At 37.9% G+C, this 19,335-nt stretch overlaps 2 protein-coding genes across 2 annotated transcripts; one reads left to right on the top strand and one right to left on the bottom strand.

Moving 5' to 3' along the window:
* Positions 1–344: 344 nt before the first annotated feature.
* On the bottom strand, positions 345–16,934 carry LOC103514564. The gene is made up of 7 exons (XM_008479462.2): positions 16,887–16,934; positions 2,852–2,958; positions 2,417–2,553; positions 1,986–2,198; positions 1,472–1,735; positions 1,146–1,242; positions 345–405 (listed from the first exon to the last, which is right to left on the bottom strand). The coding sequence occupies exons 1-7, from the start codon at positions 16,932–16,934 to the stop codon at positions 345–347; spliced, it is 927 nt and encodes a 308-aa protein (XP_008477684.2).
* Positions 16,935–16,941: 7 nt separating this feature from the next.
* LOC103514563 lies at positions 16,942–18,369 on the top strand. Its single transcript, XM_008479461.1, has one exon. The coding sequence runs from the start codon at positions 16,942–16,944 to the stop codon at positions 18,367–18,369; it is 1,428 nt and encodes a 475-aa protein (XP_008477683.1).
* The last annotated feature ends 966 nt before the right edge of the window (positions 18,370–19,335 follow it).

Below are 19,335 nucleotides of genomic sequence, written 5' to 3'. Positions count from 1 at the left end.
TTTTTTTTTTTTTTTTAGATTCAACCAAAGTGATTCCGCTTTGAACGTCCACACTTGCTGCCACAGGTCACTTCTGTATTTTCACTGGTTTAATCTGAAAAAGGGCCTCTGAGTGAAATTTTGCTATTTATTGATGTCTCTCATGTTAAGGGAGATGTTTTAAACATAGATTTCTGTAGGTAAACACCATGGAATATGTTTTGGTAATCAGGATCTTGGATTGTTGAAGTGAGAAATTCATATCTCTTTGGTTGAATAATAAAAAAAAAAATCCCTATAATAAAATACGGCTTAACTCGAATTGAATAATTGAATTGAATTACTTGATGTAGTCCGAGTGATGCTTATTGATGGAGCAGTATAGACTGGAGGTAGGTACCGAACGCACATCTCGCCTGAGTTTGACTGCAAAATGATCAAAAATTACAGAATTGGGGGACTTTTAATTCAAAAATTTGGACCGATTGCAATACTTTCTCATTATTAATATAGTTCCGCTACACATTATTAATAGAAAGGAAAAAGATCACTGTTATGGTAGTTTTTATTTTGGAACGATGAAACAACTGTTACATGACACTCGTATTTATGAACAAGAATGATCGTTCTTAGATCAGTCTCAAGTCAAAATTGACCAATCAAATGCCTTGAGACTATGCTTAGCACGAACTTAAGAGCCAGCATTTTGTTCATAAATATGGGTGTAAGTCTCGTGTGGTCGTCGTTGTAGCAAACTATTTACATAGTGTCCCTCATCAAATAAACGAGAAGAGAAATCTCCGTGACCGAGTTTGTATCACACTAGGCTAGCACGCAGGAGGTCCGGGTTCGATTCCCGGCAGGGCCGAAGTTTTTTCGGCCCTTTGCTTGGAGTTTGGGGTGCACTCAGCCTCGTGAGGACAATCGAGTAGCTACTTTAATTGAGTAGCGACCAGTGGCGGCATTACCAGAGTAAAAAGAAAAAATATAGATATGTCAGAAATAGTACAGGAGGCTCTTAGTAATGCTGTGATATCCACAAAAATTGTGAAGAAGCTCTCAGCTTCACCACAAATAAATCAAGATTTAGATTTAGATTAGTATGTACATGTCAGCCAGACGTGGCGTCTACTTTCGTTATCATAAAATTGAAATTCTGAGCTTACCTCAGTTTGAGACCATCTTCAAAACACTTGAGCACTTCTTGTTTGAGAACATTAGTATCCATGGTGGTAGGCAGATTATCTTCAGGAGTGGTGGGGTCTGAAACACATAAGTTATATTTTTAGTCTTGCAATTTTGAAGTATTCAGTAATTTGGAGGTTTTGCTTTTAATTTTTAGGTTTTCAGTAATTTTGAATTTTGATTGTCTTGAAATCTTGAAGTTTTCAATAATTTTGAATTTGAACGTTTTGCTTTTAATTTTGAGCTTTCAGTAATTTTGAATTTCGATTTTCTTCCAATTTATAAGGCGCGTGTGTCGTAGCATTACCTGAGGATGAGGTTCCCTCCAGACTGACCCGATGGCCTCGGCCCAGAGCCCTCTCATAGCGGCTTAACTTCTCGGCCGATATAACGGACGGTAGTGGCCTGGAAGGTAGAGGCCGCGGAAATAGGACCTGGTGTAGGAGGAGATTGTAGTTGTGGGCCGAGTACATGTTGATGGCTTGCATGTTGCCCGTGGTAGGAATGCCGGTGGCTGGATCTGAAATATAGTTGTGGGTTGCTGTTACTTGGCTGGTGAAGGATTGAGAGGCTGACGAAAAACGCCGACCCCGTCTGTATACGGGAAAAGGCGAAGAAAAAGTTTCAATAATTTTGAATTTGAACGTTTTGCTTTTAATTTTGAGCTTTCAGTAATTTTGAATTTCGACTTTCTTTCAATTTTGTGGTTTCAGTGATTTTGAATTTTGATTGTTTTGCTAATTTTTCAGTAATTTTGAATTTCGATTTTTTTCTTCCAATTTATAAGGCGCATGTGTCGTAGCATTGTGTCGTAGCATTACCTGAGGATGAGGTTCCCTCCAGACTGACCCGATGGCCTCGGCCCAGAGCCCTCTCATAGCGGCTTAACTTCTCGGCCGATATAACGGACGGTAGAGGCCTGGAAGGTAGAGGTCGCGGAAATAGGACCTGGTGTAGGAGGAGATTGTAGTTGTGGGCCGAGTACATGTTGATGGCTTGCATGTTGCCCGTGGTAGGAATGCCGGTGGCTGGATCTGAAATATAGGTGTGGGTTGCTGTGAAATCAGATTAAAAAAAAAAAAAAAAGATAACCTCAGTGCTGTAGGGTTTAAATTTCTTTTAAAGCGGATTTCGGATCTGGAATTTGTATGTCCAAGTTAAGTCCTTAAACGTATTTCGGTGTACTACCTAACTGATGATCGATATTTGTCACAAGCATTTAAGTATGCTTAAGGTTTTGGTTATAACGCACTGGGTTGGGCTATGCTGGGACATGAAGCGGGCATAACGAATGTCGACGGAATAAAATCGAAATGTTTGAAGCCTTTGCAATGTTGCATCTTCTCTATGTTCTTGTACAGGCGATCTTTGCGAGTCAACTCATAGGATCTGAAGAGAAAATGAGAGAAAAACATGAGAACAAACATATTTATGCCAGCCTAGTTAGCTTGGTTGGTAGCGCGTCTGCCTTGTAAGGGCTAGGCCGCTGGTTCGATTCCCGTCCCGGGCGGATTTTATCCTGAAGGGATAAGGTTGGTTCTCGGAACGGCTGGCTTTCTCCTATCCTGTCTTCCTTGAGTCCGCCCCATAGTAGAGGAGCAAAAATAGAGTTCAAGGAGGAGCCCGGGCCCCACGCCCCCTCTTAATTCGGCCCTGATTCACCACTAACAAATAGACTAATAGTTACCTAGGGAAATGGTTAACTCTCTGATGGGGAGCCAATGAGCGTAGGGTTTGAGGTTTAGGATGAAGGCCGGACCAGAGGAGGTTGAAATCCGCCACATCTGACGTCACCTGAAACACACAAACAGTAACACATTTGAGAACAAAGCCGAGAAAAATTCGCTGACTTTTTTTCTTCTTCTTCTTCTTCTTCTTCTTCTTCTTCTTCGTCTTCTTCGAGGTTTGATGAGCATTTTTTGCTGTGACCACACAGTACTTTCTAGATGGCTATTTTACGCCCAGATTGAGAAAAACCATTTTATTTTATTTTCATTATTATTAGGTATTTTTTTCTTTTGATTGAGGTTTGATGACTGTAACTGTAATTGCTAAGGTCTTATCCTCCCAAAAGCAAAGAGAGAAGGAAGACAGGGTAGGAGAAAGCCAGCCGTTCCGAGAACGACTAAACAGCTAAACACCTTAGCAGTTATAGAATGACGTTAAGTCGATTAAAAGATCGTCCTTCTGAATTCACCTAATTTGTTCCAAATCTGATCGTCAAAATGTCAGGAAATTAGATTGGAACAGGCATAAGGAAATGGAACATTTTCGACAATTCTGACATATTTAGAACTGTTTTCACATGGCTGTAATATATCTCGTTCTATCAACAATCAAGGAAAAATTGCCTGCGTCACGATAAATCAAAATGGACTGACAAGGAAATAAGCTGGGGAGGGGGGAGAGAGGGGGTTGAACCATGGAAAAGGTAAAGGGGAAGAAATGGAGGCGAGTGACAGGGGAAGAAGAAGAGAAGGAGAAAAGGGGAACACGAATATAATGGAAAATTCCCAATTAGCTTCCTTGATATATATAGCCTGAAGCCTAAAGCTGTGTCCACACATAGTGACAGGGGAAGAAGAAGAGAAGGAGAAAAGGGGAACACGAATATAATGGAAAATTCCCAATTAGCTTCCTTGATATGTATAGCCTGAAGCCTAAAGCTGTATCCACACATAGTCGACGGCCGGCGATCGATGTGATAAGAATACGAAAGACAACTTTTCTTCCAGTCGACCGTCGACTATGTATGAACATAGCTTTACGGACCTAAAATTAGTTGGGAAGTTTTTTTATTTCTTCCTTCTTTCCCTTCATGGCCTGCTTGTAATAGCTGTGTCCACACATAGTCGACGGCCGGCGATCGATGTGATAAGAATACGAAAGACAACTTTTCTTCCAGTCGACCGTCGACTATGTGTGAACATAGCTTTACGGACCTAAAATTAGTTGGGAAGTTTTTTTTATTTCTTCCTTCTTTCCCTTCATGGCCTGCTTGTAAATTCATATCCCCTCCCCAAGTAAGCGCAACTGATCTATTCCCATTTTCCAATGTCTTTATTTTCTCTTCTTTCTGAAACTGAATTTACATCTCTATTCTCATCTTTTCTTCTCTAAGCTTCCTATTTCTCTCTCTCTCCCTCCCAATATTTTCCTAAACTTTTCCGTCTTCCTCTCTTTTTTTGACATAAAAAAGAACGAGGTTTCGAGGCTAATTTTTTCGTTGACATTGAATGATTGTTTTTTTATTTTCTCTCTTTCCCCACTTCTACTTCCTTTTTTTTATTTATTTTTATTTCTCCTTCCTTCTTTTTCCTCTCCAATCTACCTCCTTCATTTACCTCTCTTTTTTTTCTGCCAAACATAATGAGATACCATATAATGTTTTCTTTTTACTTTATGTAAAAGTTTACCTTGGTTGTCATTTTTATTTCCATATTTTCAAAGTCTAAAGGAGGAGGGTTTCATATTTTAAAAGTCTAAGGGGAGGCAGGGTTCCATATTTTAAAAGTCTAAAAGAAAGAGGGACCCATGTTTAATAAGTGCAAGGGGACTAAGAGGAGGGAGAGAAAGTTTTTTAAAGACAGTTAGGTAGATAGATATTATTTTAACGACTGTTATGGGTATTAATGTGTATCTAAGGCCAGCCACTCACTATCAAGTATCAGGTAGACCTGACAGGTACACCTGATCAGGTCTATGGTATAGTGAGCTTGCAAATCACTCTTGTTCTTCATCTTTTAATTTCACTCCAGAAGTTTATTCCTCATTTTGTCGACTGTAGGGGGCAGATCTCATCAGCTTTTTTAGTTCTATATTTTTTTACGTTGAATTGGTGGATATGTCATCTAGGTTAAATTGGTGGAGATGACAAAATTACATAAATTGGTGGAGATACCAACCTCAGTGGTGCAGTGGTTAGCACGGTGGACTTTGAATCTGGAGGTTGGTGGTTCCAGTCCAAGTCATGTCATGAAATTTAGCGTAGTATATTAAGCGGGGAACGACATTTGTAACAAGCATTTATGCTTAACACAACTAAAATTCCTTAAATTGGTGGACCTTCCTCACCTTTTCCCGTGTTCAGACAGGGTTGGCGTTTTTCGTCAGCCTCTCAATCAGCCCTAAGGTGAATGCTTGGGGCTGAATTTTGGTTTTGGCTAAAAAAAAATCTGCGAGTGGATGCCCTTCGCACTCAACCTTTGCTATTCCTTTGGCAAGAGAAATTCCAGGCTGGTATCATCCCTGTTTGTAGAATACTTGTAAGAAGAGACTACAAGCAGGTATTGTCCTATAATTTGGAGCATTCCCCCCCCCCCAAGGCCCCTCCTCGTTAAAATCCTGGATACGGGCCTATGCCAAAATACGTCTCCTTTACCAGATAAATTGACAATGGGTGCTTTACGAGTATAAAGAAGTTGATAACAATTTCAATGAATTCGATACATACAGACATGAATGAAGCTTGGAACTCAAAAAGGTGACTGACGCCGGTTCGACACACTTTTAGGTCAAAGCTCTAGAAACATAAACATAATTATGTAGATAGAGAAATAACACAACATATACATATCAGGGTGTAAACTACACTTTTCAAGACCCCTCAGTATATCCCGTGGGAATCTGGGAATGCTATATAAGGTGAACTACAAATTTCAATCCAATTCTAGCAGGATAAACAAGGTATAATTCAGGAGCGCGGTATAAAAAGATGTAGGTGCATCTAAGTATACGTACATACGTAATAGGTACAGTTAACTGTTTGTTACGTTAGAGTTTGTACCAATTGACGTTTTTTCCTCCTGAAAATTATTTATTTTTTTTATTTATTTAATATACCTACCTTATTTATACTGTCGGCTAAGACTGAAAAGTCCCATTATGCCAACAGTTTAAACAGGCCTCATTTATTAACATCAATGGCAGAAAGGATCATCATTTGATTGAAACAGATATGATTCAAATAATTCTAATGCACAATTTATCGAAAATTAACCGCTGGGTATTGGAAGGTATCGCGCCTGCCTTGTTAGCGCTAGGTCGCGGGTTCGATTCCCGCCCGGGGCGAACACTATCCTAAATAGATTAGTTCCGTTCTCGGAACGGCGGGTTTTCTCCTATCCTGTAATCCTTTTCTCTTTGATTCAGGGACAATAAGACCTCCGGTGTTACAGTTCCCTCTATCAAACCTCTAAAAAAAAAAAATCTTCAAATTAAACACCTATGTACTTACGTATTCACATAAATAGAAAAGCCTGATGGCAATCTCTTCGTCAAAACAATGCCTACCACCTTGCACCTCTCAAATTAATGGTGTGGTATTTTCCATTCGATTGTAAAATAAATTGGTTGATGTGAGATTATCTTGCATAACATCTACTAATATCGACAAGTGCTTCCACTAATGTACGTATTCACATAAATAGAAAAGCCTGATGGCAATCTCTTCGTCAAAACAATGCCTACCACCTTGCACCTCTCAAATTAATGGTGTGCTATTTTCCATTCGATTGTAAAATAAATCGGTTGATGAGAGATTATCTTGCATAACATCTACTAATATCGACAAGTGCTTCCACTAATGGGCTGACCATATGTGTCCTAATGGCAGTTATTCCTGGTAACTATTATAAGGACTGCAGGAGATCGGGTTGACCAAATTTCATCAGTGGAACAATCATTAAAGAGTTTTTGTAGAGAAGGGTCTAGAGACGAAAATTGAGTTTCAAGTAGAAGAAGAAAGGAATTCTAATTGTGTTAAGCATAATTGCTGGGTCTAGAGACGAAAATTGAGTTTCAAGTAGAAGAAGAAAGGAATTCTAATTGTGTTAAGCATAATTGCTTGTCACAAATGTCGTTCTCTGCTTATAATGCAACGCTAAATTAAAAAAAAAAAAAAAGCGGCCGGTAGGCAGTTGCATTACAAATTTTCATCAGTAAATGGTTTCTTCAAATTAAACACCTATGTACTTACGTATTCACATAATTAGAAAAGTCTGATGGTAATCTCTTCGTCAAAACAATGCCTATCGCCTTGCACCTCTCAAATTAATGGTGTGGTATTTTCCATTCGATTGTAAAATGAATCGGTTGATGAGAGATTATCTTGCATAACATCTACTAATATCGACAAGTGCTTCCACTAATGGGCTGTCCACTGACCATATGTGTCTTAATGGCAGTTATTCCTGGTAACTATTATAAGGACTGCAGAGTCGGGTTGACCAAATTTCATCAGTGGATCAATCATTAAAGAGTTTTTGTAGAGAAGGGTCTAGAGACGAAAATCGAGTTTTAAGTAGAAGAAAGGAATTTTAATTGTGTTAAGCATAAATGCTTGTCACAAATGTCGTTCCCTGCTTAATGCACTACGCTAAATTTTATGACTTGACTAGGACTCGAACCACCAACCTCCAGATCCGAAGTCCAAAGCTCAAACGACTACACCACTGTGGTTGGTCATTGAGTTCAATAAAAAGTATTGTTAGCTCTTTAGGTAGTGTTTTGCATATTTTGATTCTTATCAAAAGCCTGGACAGGACAGGCCTGTCCTAGAGCTAGGTAGACCCTGAGAGATAATATTGTCAGGGTTGGATACGACAATGTCAAGTTCATCAAACAAGGCGGAAGTTCCCGGATTTTCTTATCTCACCTCATTTACATATACGTGTCCCTGGAATTCTAGTCTAGCTGATAAGGGAGACAATATTCCCAACAAGTGTTTTTTATTTGTTTTGTTTTTTTTTTTTTTTTATTCATTTTTTACAAGATTGGACCCATTTAGACCTCAAGTCAAACGTATGTGAAAAGTCCCCTGACTATTTCTGAAATGGATTTTCTTCCAGAATTGTTTGTTTGTTGTTTGTTTGGTAGACATTTATTTTTAGCACACAGCCAAGTATACCGTGCATAGTAAAATTGTTCATGTTCATTATCTCAGGGATAATAAAACTTACACTGCGTACGTATCTAATAATAAAGGAGACTTGTACAATATGCACCAGAATTGCACCTGTCGTGAATGATTATTTAGTGCTGATTTAGAGGTATAAAATAAGTCTAAATTTAGATGGTTAACGCTGGAAAACGGTGTTCTATACGGCCCATTGGTTCTCTTGTATCAGGGATAATAAAACTTACACTGCGTACGTATCTAATAATAAAGGAGACTTGTACAATATGCACCTGTCGTGAATGATTATTTACTGGTGATTTAGAGGTATAAAATAAGTCTAAATTTAGATGGTTAACGCTGGAAAACGGTGTTCTATACGTCCCATTGGTTCTCTTGTACTTATTATATTTTAAACTGCGGAGTTAAGTACCATTTTAAAATACGCACAACAATACTGCAAAATTTTCTCGTTATTTTTTTTTTTATAGCTTCTAGAGAAAAAGTTATGTTCCACTAGAAAATCTTAAATTTCCAGTTTCAAACAAAATTTCTGAAACTTGAAAAAATGTTGAAATCACTTCTTGTAAGAAATAGAATAAGGATATAAAACCCCTTTTAAATTTTATGACTTGACTTGGACTCGAACCACCAACCTCCAGATCCGAAGTCCAAAGCGCTGACCACTACACCACTGTGGTTGGTCAATGGTCATTGAGTTCAATAAAAAATACTATCAATTTTTTGAAATGACTACACAGAATGCATTAGTTTATCTCGCTGGGTGGGGAGCTGGGACAGGGCTGATAAGTCCGTTTACCCCTATAGGATGACCATGACCTTACCTACAGGTAGAGGACTGGAAAGTCCCTTCAGGACTGTACTCTGACCAAGCTTTAATCGATCGGATAGTAGTGAGTTCCTAGATCTAAAACGATGATTTTCCATTTTGTTTGATTGTTTTTTTTTTCACCATAAGTGTCCACAACGGGGCCCCGACTCACTGCGAGGATCGATGGTTTTGAATGCATTTGAGTAACATTCTAACCTCAAATCAAGTGTATCTAAAACAGTAGAATGTTCCAGGGTCCGTTGTGGACACAATGGTGCAAGGTATAGACTAGGGTCAATGGTCCGTGGTCTATGGTCCCCATTGTGGACGCGCACTAACACTTGGTGGTTTGACAGCTTTTGATTAAATTGGGCAGAAATCGAACCCGGGAACTCCGGCGTGTAAGCCTAGTGTGATGGTTATTGTGATACCCATAACCCACTAGTCTAAGCTACAGAGGCTTGATCTTCAGTTCACTGAACCACTAATACAATACGAATTTCCATGGTTTAAACGAGCAAGGGGTTAACTGAAGGTCAGATGAGTGTGAAAAGCAACATCGTGTCTCAATCATACTCTGCTTACGTCATTAGCGGTTCTCTTGTACTTATTAACCATTATTTTAAACTGCGGAGTTAAGTACCATTTTAAAATACGCACAACAATACTGCAAAATTTTCTCGTTATTTTTTATAGCTTCGAGAGAACGAGAGAAAAAGTTATGTTCCACTGCAAAATCTTAAATTTCGAGTTTCAAACAAAATTTCTGAAACTTGAAATAATGTTGAAATCACTTCTTGTAAGAAATAGAATAAGGATATAAAACCCCTTTCTCCTTGAGAGAGAGAGAGAGAGAGAGAGAGAGAGAGAGAGAGAGAGAGAGAGAGAGAGAAAGAGAGAGAGAGAGAGGGAGAGAGGGAGGGGAGAGGGAGGGGAGAGAGAGGGAGAGATTTACTTGGGTGTTTTTCTTTTTTTTTTTTTTTTTTTTTTTTTTTTATCCATTTAGACCTCAAGTAAAACCTATATGTGAAAAGTCGATTTCTGAAATGGATTTTCATCGAGAATTTGTTATTAGCTTACCTTATTTTATAATTGGCTAGGGTTCTTTGTGGGGGATTAGATATTATTTACATGACACTGCGGAGTTACGTATAATAATTCCCCTTGTTTGTTATTGTTTGTTTGGTAGACATTTATTTTTAGCACAAATCCAAGTATACCTACTTGCGACTTTTTCCCTGGAATAGTAATTTCCTTTTGTATTTTACTGATACTTAGACAGAATGGGACCATTCCAATGCTAGAGAGAGCAAATAATTGATATTTTACGTCGTGTTTCTTACGTTCTTTACGTTATGTTTCTTACGTTATGCTTTTTCAAACCAGAGTTTTCGTCGTCTTTTTCAGTTTTCTCACTCAGGGATAATAAAACTTACACTGCGTACGTATCTAATAATAAAGGAGACTTGTACAATATGCACCTGTCGTGAATGATTATTTACTGCTGATTTAGAGGTATAAAATAAGTCTAAATTTAGATGGTTAACGCTGGGAAACGGTGTTCTATACGGCCCATTGGTTCTCTTGATAGTAATTTCCTTTTGTATTTTACTGATACTTAGACAGAATGGGACCATTCCAATGCTAGAGAGAACAAATAATTGATATTTTACGTTCTTTACGTTATGTTTCTTACGTTATGCTTTTTCAAACCAGAGTTTTCGTCGTCTTTTTCAGTTTTCTCATTGTTAAAATGGCTTTTTTCTGATTGTCTTGCAAACAACGCTAGTTCTTTTTCTTCCTCAATTAGGTCTTATAAGTTAGGAGGTTAGGACAGTTAGGTGCATGTGTAAGCCAATTGGCTACCGGTCAATGGCTTTTTTCTGATTGTCTTGCAAACAACGCTAGTTCTTTTTCTTCCTCAATTAGGTCTTATAAGTTAGGAGGTTAGGACAGTTACTTCGCTAAAGATCTTTAACAAGGGAAATTTCAGGCTGGTATCCTTCCTGTTTAAAGTCCCCCAGCCAGACCCTTTCATTCCTGATTATTCCAGTCTCAGTGATAATTCAAACAGAGAACTTTGATCGGTTACCGTCACCACTGTCACTAGATCACGGAAGAGGTCTAAAAATAATAAATGAATAAAATATACGATGAATAAAAATTCTACGTTGCTTCATCTGTTAGATATTTATTACCCTTTATTGGATTTTCAGGCTCATTCTGGCAGTATAAACAGGGTATAGGTATTATTCTATTCTGTCACTAGATCACGGAAGAGGTCTAAAAATAATAAATGAATAAAATATACGATAAATAAAAATTCTACGTTACTTCATCTGTTAGATATTTATTACCCTTTATTGGATTTTCAGGCTCATTCTGGCAGTATAAACAGGGTATACGAGTAGGTATTATTCTATTCTATTCTGTGCTATCGGACTGGCGGCAATTGCCAACACCTGGTATTCTGGTAGCTGATGGTAGCACACAATCAGGCAACAAAGCAAAATCCTGATGGTATGTGGAAGTGTGCTGATCTCTTGTGAATATAAATCAGACACCAAGCCAAGGTCGTATCGGATAACATTGAAACGATGAATAGTGTTTGATCGTGATCGTTCAAATCATAGTATATTAATGTTGACTTCAATAGCACATTAGCAAATACTCGAGAGTTGAATTGAAATTCAAAAGAGGCAGCTGACAGATCGTTTGAGGAACCATTCAGAAGTACTTTGAAACCTCATGGTCTTGAATTGAAATTCAGAAGAGACTTATTTTGAGGAACCTCATATTGACTTCAACTGAAATTCAAAAGAGACATCGTCTGAGGAATCATAATATGACAAACGATTGTGATCATTTGAAATCTCTCATAGTGTTTGGCTCAACCAGGCACAGTGACAGAGGTCCAACTCTAAATAAAAATGTTACTGTGGTCAAATTCTCAAACAATGTTGAAGATAAATTTCCAGGCAACCTCCGTGGCCGAGTGGGTATCACACTAGGCTTACCACGCCGGAGGTTAATATGTAGAGGTCGTTCAATGAATCATGTACTAGAGACTGGACTGTGTAGGCACTGTAGGCGCCCTTACACTTTGTGCAAATATTAGTCATCGAAAACTAGCGCTGATAGAGAAACCAACAAGCCAAGTGCTGGCCTAAGTTAGCTTGGACGGTAGTGCGTCTGCCTTTTAAGTGCTAGATCGCGGTAGGGTTAACACAATATGGACCATTTTTAATTTTGATGTATTTTCCTCTTTGTTTTTTAAATAATTTTTCTTCTTTTTGAGGTCGGTATGTTTTCCTCTTTTCTTTTACAATAAATTTACCTACTAAATTTTGTCGCCTTTGTAGGAATTCATTTTTAGAAGAATAAAAAAATCGGATTTATCCACCACCGGTTTGCAGATTTTGAAAATACGGGCTGATCAACGACTCCAAAATATTCTCTCCTTACATTCTTACAATAGGTTGCCTCCACATAGGCAATGAAGGTAATAGAAAGTAAAAAATTTGCACCATGTTACAATTGTTACACATTACAGGCAACGTGGGTAACACAGTACGTACAATAACAATAAAAAAAAAATAAATGAATAATAAACTCAAATCTAAACAAGACAAACTAGGAAATGAGATAAAATTAAACTCTGTCCAATCAGACGAAGGGAAGGAGAGGGGGGACTCACGGCCAAGAATCAGAACGGACCAAAGCAGTTTAGTCTGCCATAGAGTGATCAAAGTATCACAGTGTAAAATCGACACATGTAATTCGACAAATTTTGTGTGTGAACGAGTGATTTGTGATAGAGTAATAAAAACTACGAATTAGGTATTTAAATTTTTGGAGTGATAATTAAATATTTTTTTCGAGTCTTTTTGTGTGTTACCTATACTTCGCAGGGGATATACGTTGCAGTCTTGTTTGGATTAACGAAAATTCAAAGGTAATTAATGTAATTATTGACTTCTTATTTCTCATGTAGATCGATGATAAATTAGATGGAAAAATTTCCAATTTTTCAAATCGAATTACAAATCGAAAATTCAAGTCGAAAACAAATCATGTCTTACTTCTGATTTTGAAATTTGAAAGAGGAAAATGCTATCCAAAATCTCAGGCTTTCGAATGCTGCATATCTTGGGAGGATAATCATAATCACCAACAGAAAAATTCTGGATCCGGCTGATTTCACTGAAATTTGGCAGACAGATACTAAATAAGTTTCTTGTCATTTGAAAATAAAACGGGTAACGTGGTCGAGCAGATTTCGAACACAAAAAATAAATTAATAATAAACTCAAATCTAAACAAGACAAACTAGGAAATGAGATAAAATTAAACTCTGTCCAATCAGACGAAGGGAGGGAGAGGGGGAGACTCACGGCCAAGAATCAGAACGGACCAAAGCAGTTTAGTTTGCCATAGAGTGATCAAAGTATCACAGTGTAAAATCGACACATGTAATTCGACAAATTTTGTGTGTGAACGAGTGATTTGTGATAGAGTAATAAAAATTACGAGTTATTTAAATTTTTGGAGTGATAATTAAATATTTTTTTCGAGTCTTTTTGTGTGTTACCAAATTGAAGAGAAAAGGAAGACAGAATAGGAGAAAGCCAGCCGTTCCGAGAACGAATATTAATAACCTCATCTCTTCAGGCTAAAGTTCGTCCCGTGCAGGAATCGAACTCGCCTTTCACTCCAGAAATTTCGACACTTTAAGTCTTCCTTGAGTGTAAAAAATACTGCAAAATTACTACCTACGAATTGCACGTCAACTACTTGTAAAAAGTAGATTCGCTGAGTCAATTAAGTCAAATTTACTCATTATTATACTTTGTTGATTTTGACAACATGTGGTATATTTTCACACCCTTGCTTACATTTAATTTTGACAAATTAAATTAATATCGTCATTAAAACCATTAAAAAATCAAATAGGTAACTTTGTACTCCAAAAAATCCTAACATATTATTTTATCACATTTCCTGCCAAATTATCAAAACGTCCCAGGGTCATACTCTACTTCGCAGGGGATATACGTTGCAGTCTTGTTTGGATTAACGAAAATTCAAAGGTAATTAATGTAATTATTGACTTCTTATTTCTTGTGTAGATCGATGATAAATTAGATGGAAAAATCAATTTTTCAAATCGAATTACAAATCGCAAATTCAAGTCGAAAACAAATCATGTCTTACTTCTGATTTTGAAATTTGAAAGATGAAAATGCTATCCAAAATCTCAGGCTTTCGAATGATGCACATCTTGGGAGGATAATCATAATCACCAACAGAAAAATTCTGAATCCGGCTGATTTCACTGAAATTTGGCAGACAGATACTAAATAAGTTTCTTATTATTATTGTATAAATAAATGGAAAGTATTGTTTGAAAAAAAAAAAAAAAGAACAGTGTTTTCAAAACGAGGTTGTCTTCCCAGGACCATGGTTCCTCACGAAAAAAATTGGACCGATTGCAATACTTTGTCATTACCTAGTATAGGTTCCCTATACGTAAGGGTAATAGAAAGTAAAAAAGTTTGAAAACCACTGTTCTATGATTTACAAAGAATTTAAGGTTAACGTAAGAACATCAAGAGTTAACATCAATGTAGGTTCGTAGACCACTTTGATTGATAATCAGCCCTAAAAGATGGGCTGTAAATGTTACAACAGAACACCCAAATAAGCACCATTCAATAGGATAAGGAAAGTCGTGTGATGTTCACACCAGATTTTTTAAATTGACAATGGTAGAATAAACCAACGCCATGTAATATTCTGACTGTTCTTACGAATGAATAATATTTTTTCTTGTCATTAATGCTGAAAATGGCAATAAAACGCAGTCTTTTCTTAACTTCTTTCTCCTGTCTTTTTTCTCCTCTTCTTCCTTATTTTGTACTTTCAGTGTTTCTTTTTCCTAGTTTTTTTCCTGTTTCTTGCTCTTCTTCTTAGAGTTTTTATTTATTTTCCTTCTTCTTCTTTTTCTTCTTGTTCACAGAGTTTTTCTTTGGTTTCTACTCCTTCCTCATTTTCTTCCACTCTTTGTACTTCCTCTTGTTCCAGTTCTTCTCCTGTTCTGTCGGTCCCTCTTCTTAAGTCCTCTTCTTTTCCTTGTTCTTTGCCTTCATCTGCTTCTTCTCCCTTTTTCTTGTCTTCTTCCTCTTCTTCGTCTTGTTTTTCTTGGTCTCTTTCTTCGTTGTTGCCTTCCTCTTCTCCTTCTTTTGCATCGTCTTCTTTTTTTTTCTTCGTCGTCTCCTTCTTCTCCCCTTTTGATTCGTCTTATACTTTTCTCTTCTTCTTCTTCTTTTCCTTCATCTTCTTCTTTTTCCTCATATTCATTGTTATTCGTGTCTGCCACTCGAGAGCGCAATTTACTTGCGACTTTTTCCCTGGAATAGTAATTTCCTTTTGTATTTTACTGATACTTAGACAGAATGGGACCATTCCAATGCTAGAGAGAACAAATAATTGATATTTTACGTCGTGTTTCTTAATACGTTCTTTACGTTATGTTTCTTACGTTATGCTTTTTTAAACCACAGTTTTCGTCGTCTTTTTCAGTTTTCTCATTGTTAAAATGGCTTTTTTCTGATTGTCTTGCAAACAACGCTAGTTCTTTTTCTTCCTCAATTAGGTCTTATAAGGAGGTTAGGACAGTTAGGTGCATGTGTAAGCCAATTGGCTACGGCTCTACTTCGCTAAAGAACTTTAACAAGGGAAATTTCAGGCTGGTATCCTTCCTGTTTAAAGTCCCCCCAGCCACACCCTTTCATTCCTGATTATTCCAGTCTCAGTGATAATTCAAAGGGACGGTAACCACTGTCACTAGATCACGGAAGAGGTCTAAAACTAATAAATGAATAAAATATACGATAGATAAAAATTCTACGTTGCTTCATCTGTTAGATATTTATTACCCTTTATTGGATTTCCAGGCTCATTCTGGCAGTATAAACAGGGTATAGGTATTATTCTATTCTATTCTGTTCAATCGGACTGGCGGCAATTGCCAACACCTGGTATTCTGGTAGCTGATGGTAGCACATAATCAGGCAACAAAGCAAAATCCTGATGGTATGTGGAAGTGTGCTGATCTCTTGTGAATATAAATCAGACACCAAGCCAAGGTCGTATCGGATAACATTGAAACGATGAATAGTGTTTGATCGTGATCGTTCAAATCATAGTACATTAATGTTGACTTCAATAGCATATCCTCGAGAGTTGAATTGAAATTCAAAAGAGGCAGCTGACAGATCGTTTGAGGAACCATTCCAGAAGTACTTTGAAACTTGACTTCAACTGAAATTCAAAAGAGACATCGTCTGAGGAATCATAATATGACAAACGATTGTGAACATTTGAAATCTCTTATAGTGTTTGGCTCAACCAGGCACAGTGACAGTGGTTCAACTCTAAAAAATGTTACTGTGGTCAAATTCTCAAACAATGTTGAAGATAAATTTCCAGGCAACCTCCGTGGCCGAGTGGGTATCACACTAGGCTTACACGCCGGAGGTTAATATGTAGAGGTCGTTCAATGAATCATGTACTAGAGACTAGACTGTGTAGGCACTGTAGGCGCCCTTACACTTTGTGCAAATATTAGTCATCGAAAACTATAGCGCTGATAGAGAAACCAACAAGCCAAGTGCTGGCCTAGTTAGCTTGGAGGGTAGTGCGTCTGCCTTTTAAGTGCTAGATCGCGGGGTCGATTCCCTTATCTGTTTAGGATTTTTTTTGTGACATTTCTCAAAAATCAAGGTAAAATATTTACTCGAATTCAACCTCTGGAAAGGGACAACAAGTCTCAGGTGAGAAATAATTCTGTAAGATCTCAAGCTCATGTGACCCATGCCTTCATGACCAATGAGAAGTCTGGTTGTGATGTTTGTCATAAGGATAAACATCCTCAGGCAAGTCTCTGAACGATATTTTACATACAGGTCCAAAACTGTATAACGAGTTGCTTACCATCCTATTGTCGTTCAGATTGTTCGAAGTAGCATTTACCACAGACATTAAGAAAATGTATCTACAAATATTGGTTCATCCAGACCATCGTAAGTATCAAAAGATTGTGTTCAGACCAACTCCAGGTGAACCTCTTCGTTCCTTTGCTCTGAACACCGTGACATTTGGTCTTACTCCCTCCCCGTTCTTGGCGCTTCGTTGTGTACAAGAACTCACGAAACAGGAAGCTCAAAACTTCCCCCTGGCATGTGAACGAGTGAAAAATGATAGCTACATGGATGATGTGTGCTCCTCCGTACCTAGTGAGGAGATAGCGTTGCAAACACAGCAACAACTTACAGGTATGTTCAAATCAGCTGGGTTTGAGCTGTCCAAATGGGCTTCTAACTCGAAGTCTCTATTGTGTAATATTCCTGATGAAAATCAGCTGGAAACTTGTGTCCAGTGGAATAGTGACTCGTCATTGAAAGTGTTAGGGCTGCAGTGGCACCCTGTCGATGATGTATTTATATTTCAAGTGAATGTGTCAGAAAGACCGTGCACAAAGCGTAACGTATTAAAGCTCACAGCTAGCATATTCGATGTGTTGGGACTTGTCGCTCCGGTCACCCTGTATGCGAAACTTTTCATTAAAAGATTGTGGGTTCTCAAGTTGGATTGGGACACTTCCCCTCCATCAGAATTACAGGAATTATGGAATACGTTTCAGACCGAGCTCCCGTTACTCTCAGGTATGTCCTTCCCTAGGCATATTGGTGTCGACCTAGTCAGTGATGTTGTGTTGGTAGGTTTTGGTGATGCTAGTGAGAAAGCTTATGCTTGCGCTGTGTATGCTAGAGTTCAGTCACAACAAGGTGACATCTCAGTCAATCTTATTTGTGCCAAGTCAAAAGTAAGTCCACTCAAGTCCTTGTCCATACCAAGACTTGAGCTCTGTGCCGCTCTATTACTCTCCAAAGTCATGAGACTATGTTTAGATACCTATCAGTCTCGTGTAAAAATCCGTGAGTATTACTGTCTATCTGACTCGAAAGTGACAATCGATTGGGTTCGATCCCCAGCATGTAGATGGAATACTTTCGTAGCCAACCGTGTGGCTAAAATACAGGAGAATGTGGGGAGCGAATGTTTCCATCATGTGGCAGGTACAGAGAACATAAGTGATTGTGCTTCAAGAGGAATGACACCTAGTCAGTTCTTAGAACATCCCTTGTGGAAAACAGGTCCAGAGTGGTTAACTAAACCAGTCAACTCTTGGCCGCTTGATCAAGACACGTCTAGTGTCAGTGACGAAATAGACATTGAGGAGAAAAAACATTTATTTGTGTTAGTGGAGCCACAAGAGTCCAACGTGCTCTTAACTCTGGCTCAGAAACTCTCCTCTTGGTCCAAGTTATTACATACAGTGGTTTATATTCTACGCGCATTGAAAATATTACCCCGACGTGATGGTGTTATCATACTGGCTTCTGATCTGCATTAACCTTTCCTTCCTCTCTCTCCTCCTCCTCTTCTTCCTTCACCTTCTTTTCATCGTCTCTTCTTGTTCTCCTCCATCCCTTCTTCCTTAGTTCCTCTTCTCTTCTTTTCCTTCAGCTCTTCTTCCTTCTCTTAATCCTTCTCCTTTTCTTCTTGTTTCTTCTCCTCCTTCTTCCTCCTCCCTCTCTCCTCCTCCTTTTCCTGATTCTTCTTCACCTTCCCCTCATTTCATCTTTAAAAGTTTTTTCGTGTTGTGTGTAGATTTCTCCGTTCTTTATTTCACGTGTGCTCAAGTTTTCTTCTCTTTGTATTAAGAGATCGCTTGAAAGTTTGAGTGGTATGTGCTCGCACGAAATGGTGTGTGCTTGTAGTCCGTTAATGTACTTTTATTGCTTTCTATTACCCCCATGATGTTAGAAATGGGGATTCTAGATAAATCAGAAGCATTTTTGTTATTGGAAAATTTGGAACTTCTCTCTCACAATAATTTGGAACTTCTCTCTCACGCTGAACAAAGCAGAAAAAAAGAAGGAAAGTTGAAAACTTTTTTTTTATCAAAATAAACTAATCTCAAACTGTAAATAAGTACATATTATTATAAAAATAATAGATAATAATAAAAAAAAAATAATAAAAAAAAACGGGTTTCGCTTCTTCTTTGTAGCAAATTGAAAGACGAGCAAACTTTCTGTTCGCAAATAAGTGATGGATTTCCTGTCGATGTTTCGAACAGAAAACTCCCTTTGTTTCCGCTCAACCCAGTTTTACTATCTTTCGAACAAAATGGGTAACTTAATAACCTAATATCTACAATCTAGGAACAGAAGGAGAAGAAGGAGGAGAAAAAGAAGAAAAAGAAAGAAGAGTAGGAGGAAGAGAAGAGGAAGAAGGAGGAGGAGACAAAGAAGAAGAAGGAGGAGAGGGAGAAGAAGAAGTACCGGATGTAGGACGGTAATGAAAATTGAGTGCA

Source organism: Diaphorina citri, unplaced genomic scaffold (genome assembly GCF_000475195.1).
Source record: "Diaphorina citri unplaced genomic scaffold, Diaci psyllid genome assembly version 1.1 scaffold1170, whole genome shotgun sequence".
NCBI classification, from domain to species: domain Eukaryota; kingdom Metazoa; phylum Arthropoda; class Insecta; order Hemiptera; family Psyllidae; genus Diaphorina; species Diaphorina citri.
The sequence above is the reverse complement of the archived record's forward strand: the minus strand, read 5'-3'. Positions and strand labels throughout refer to the sequence as shown.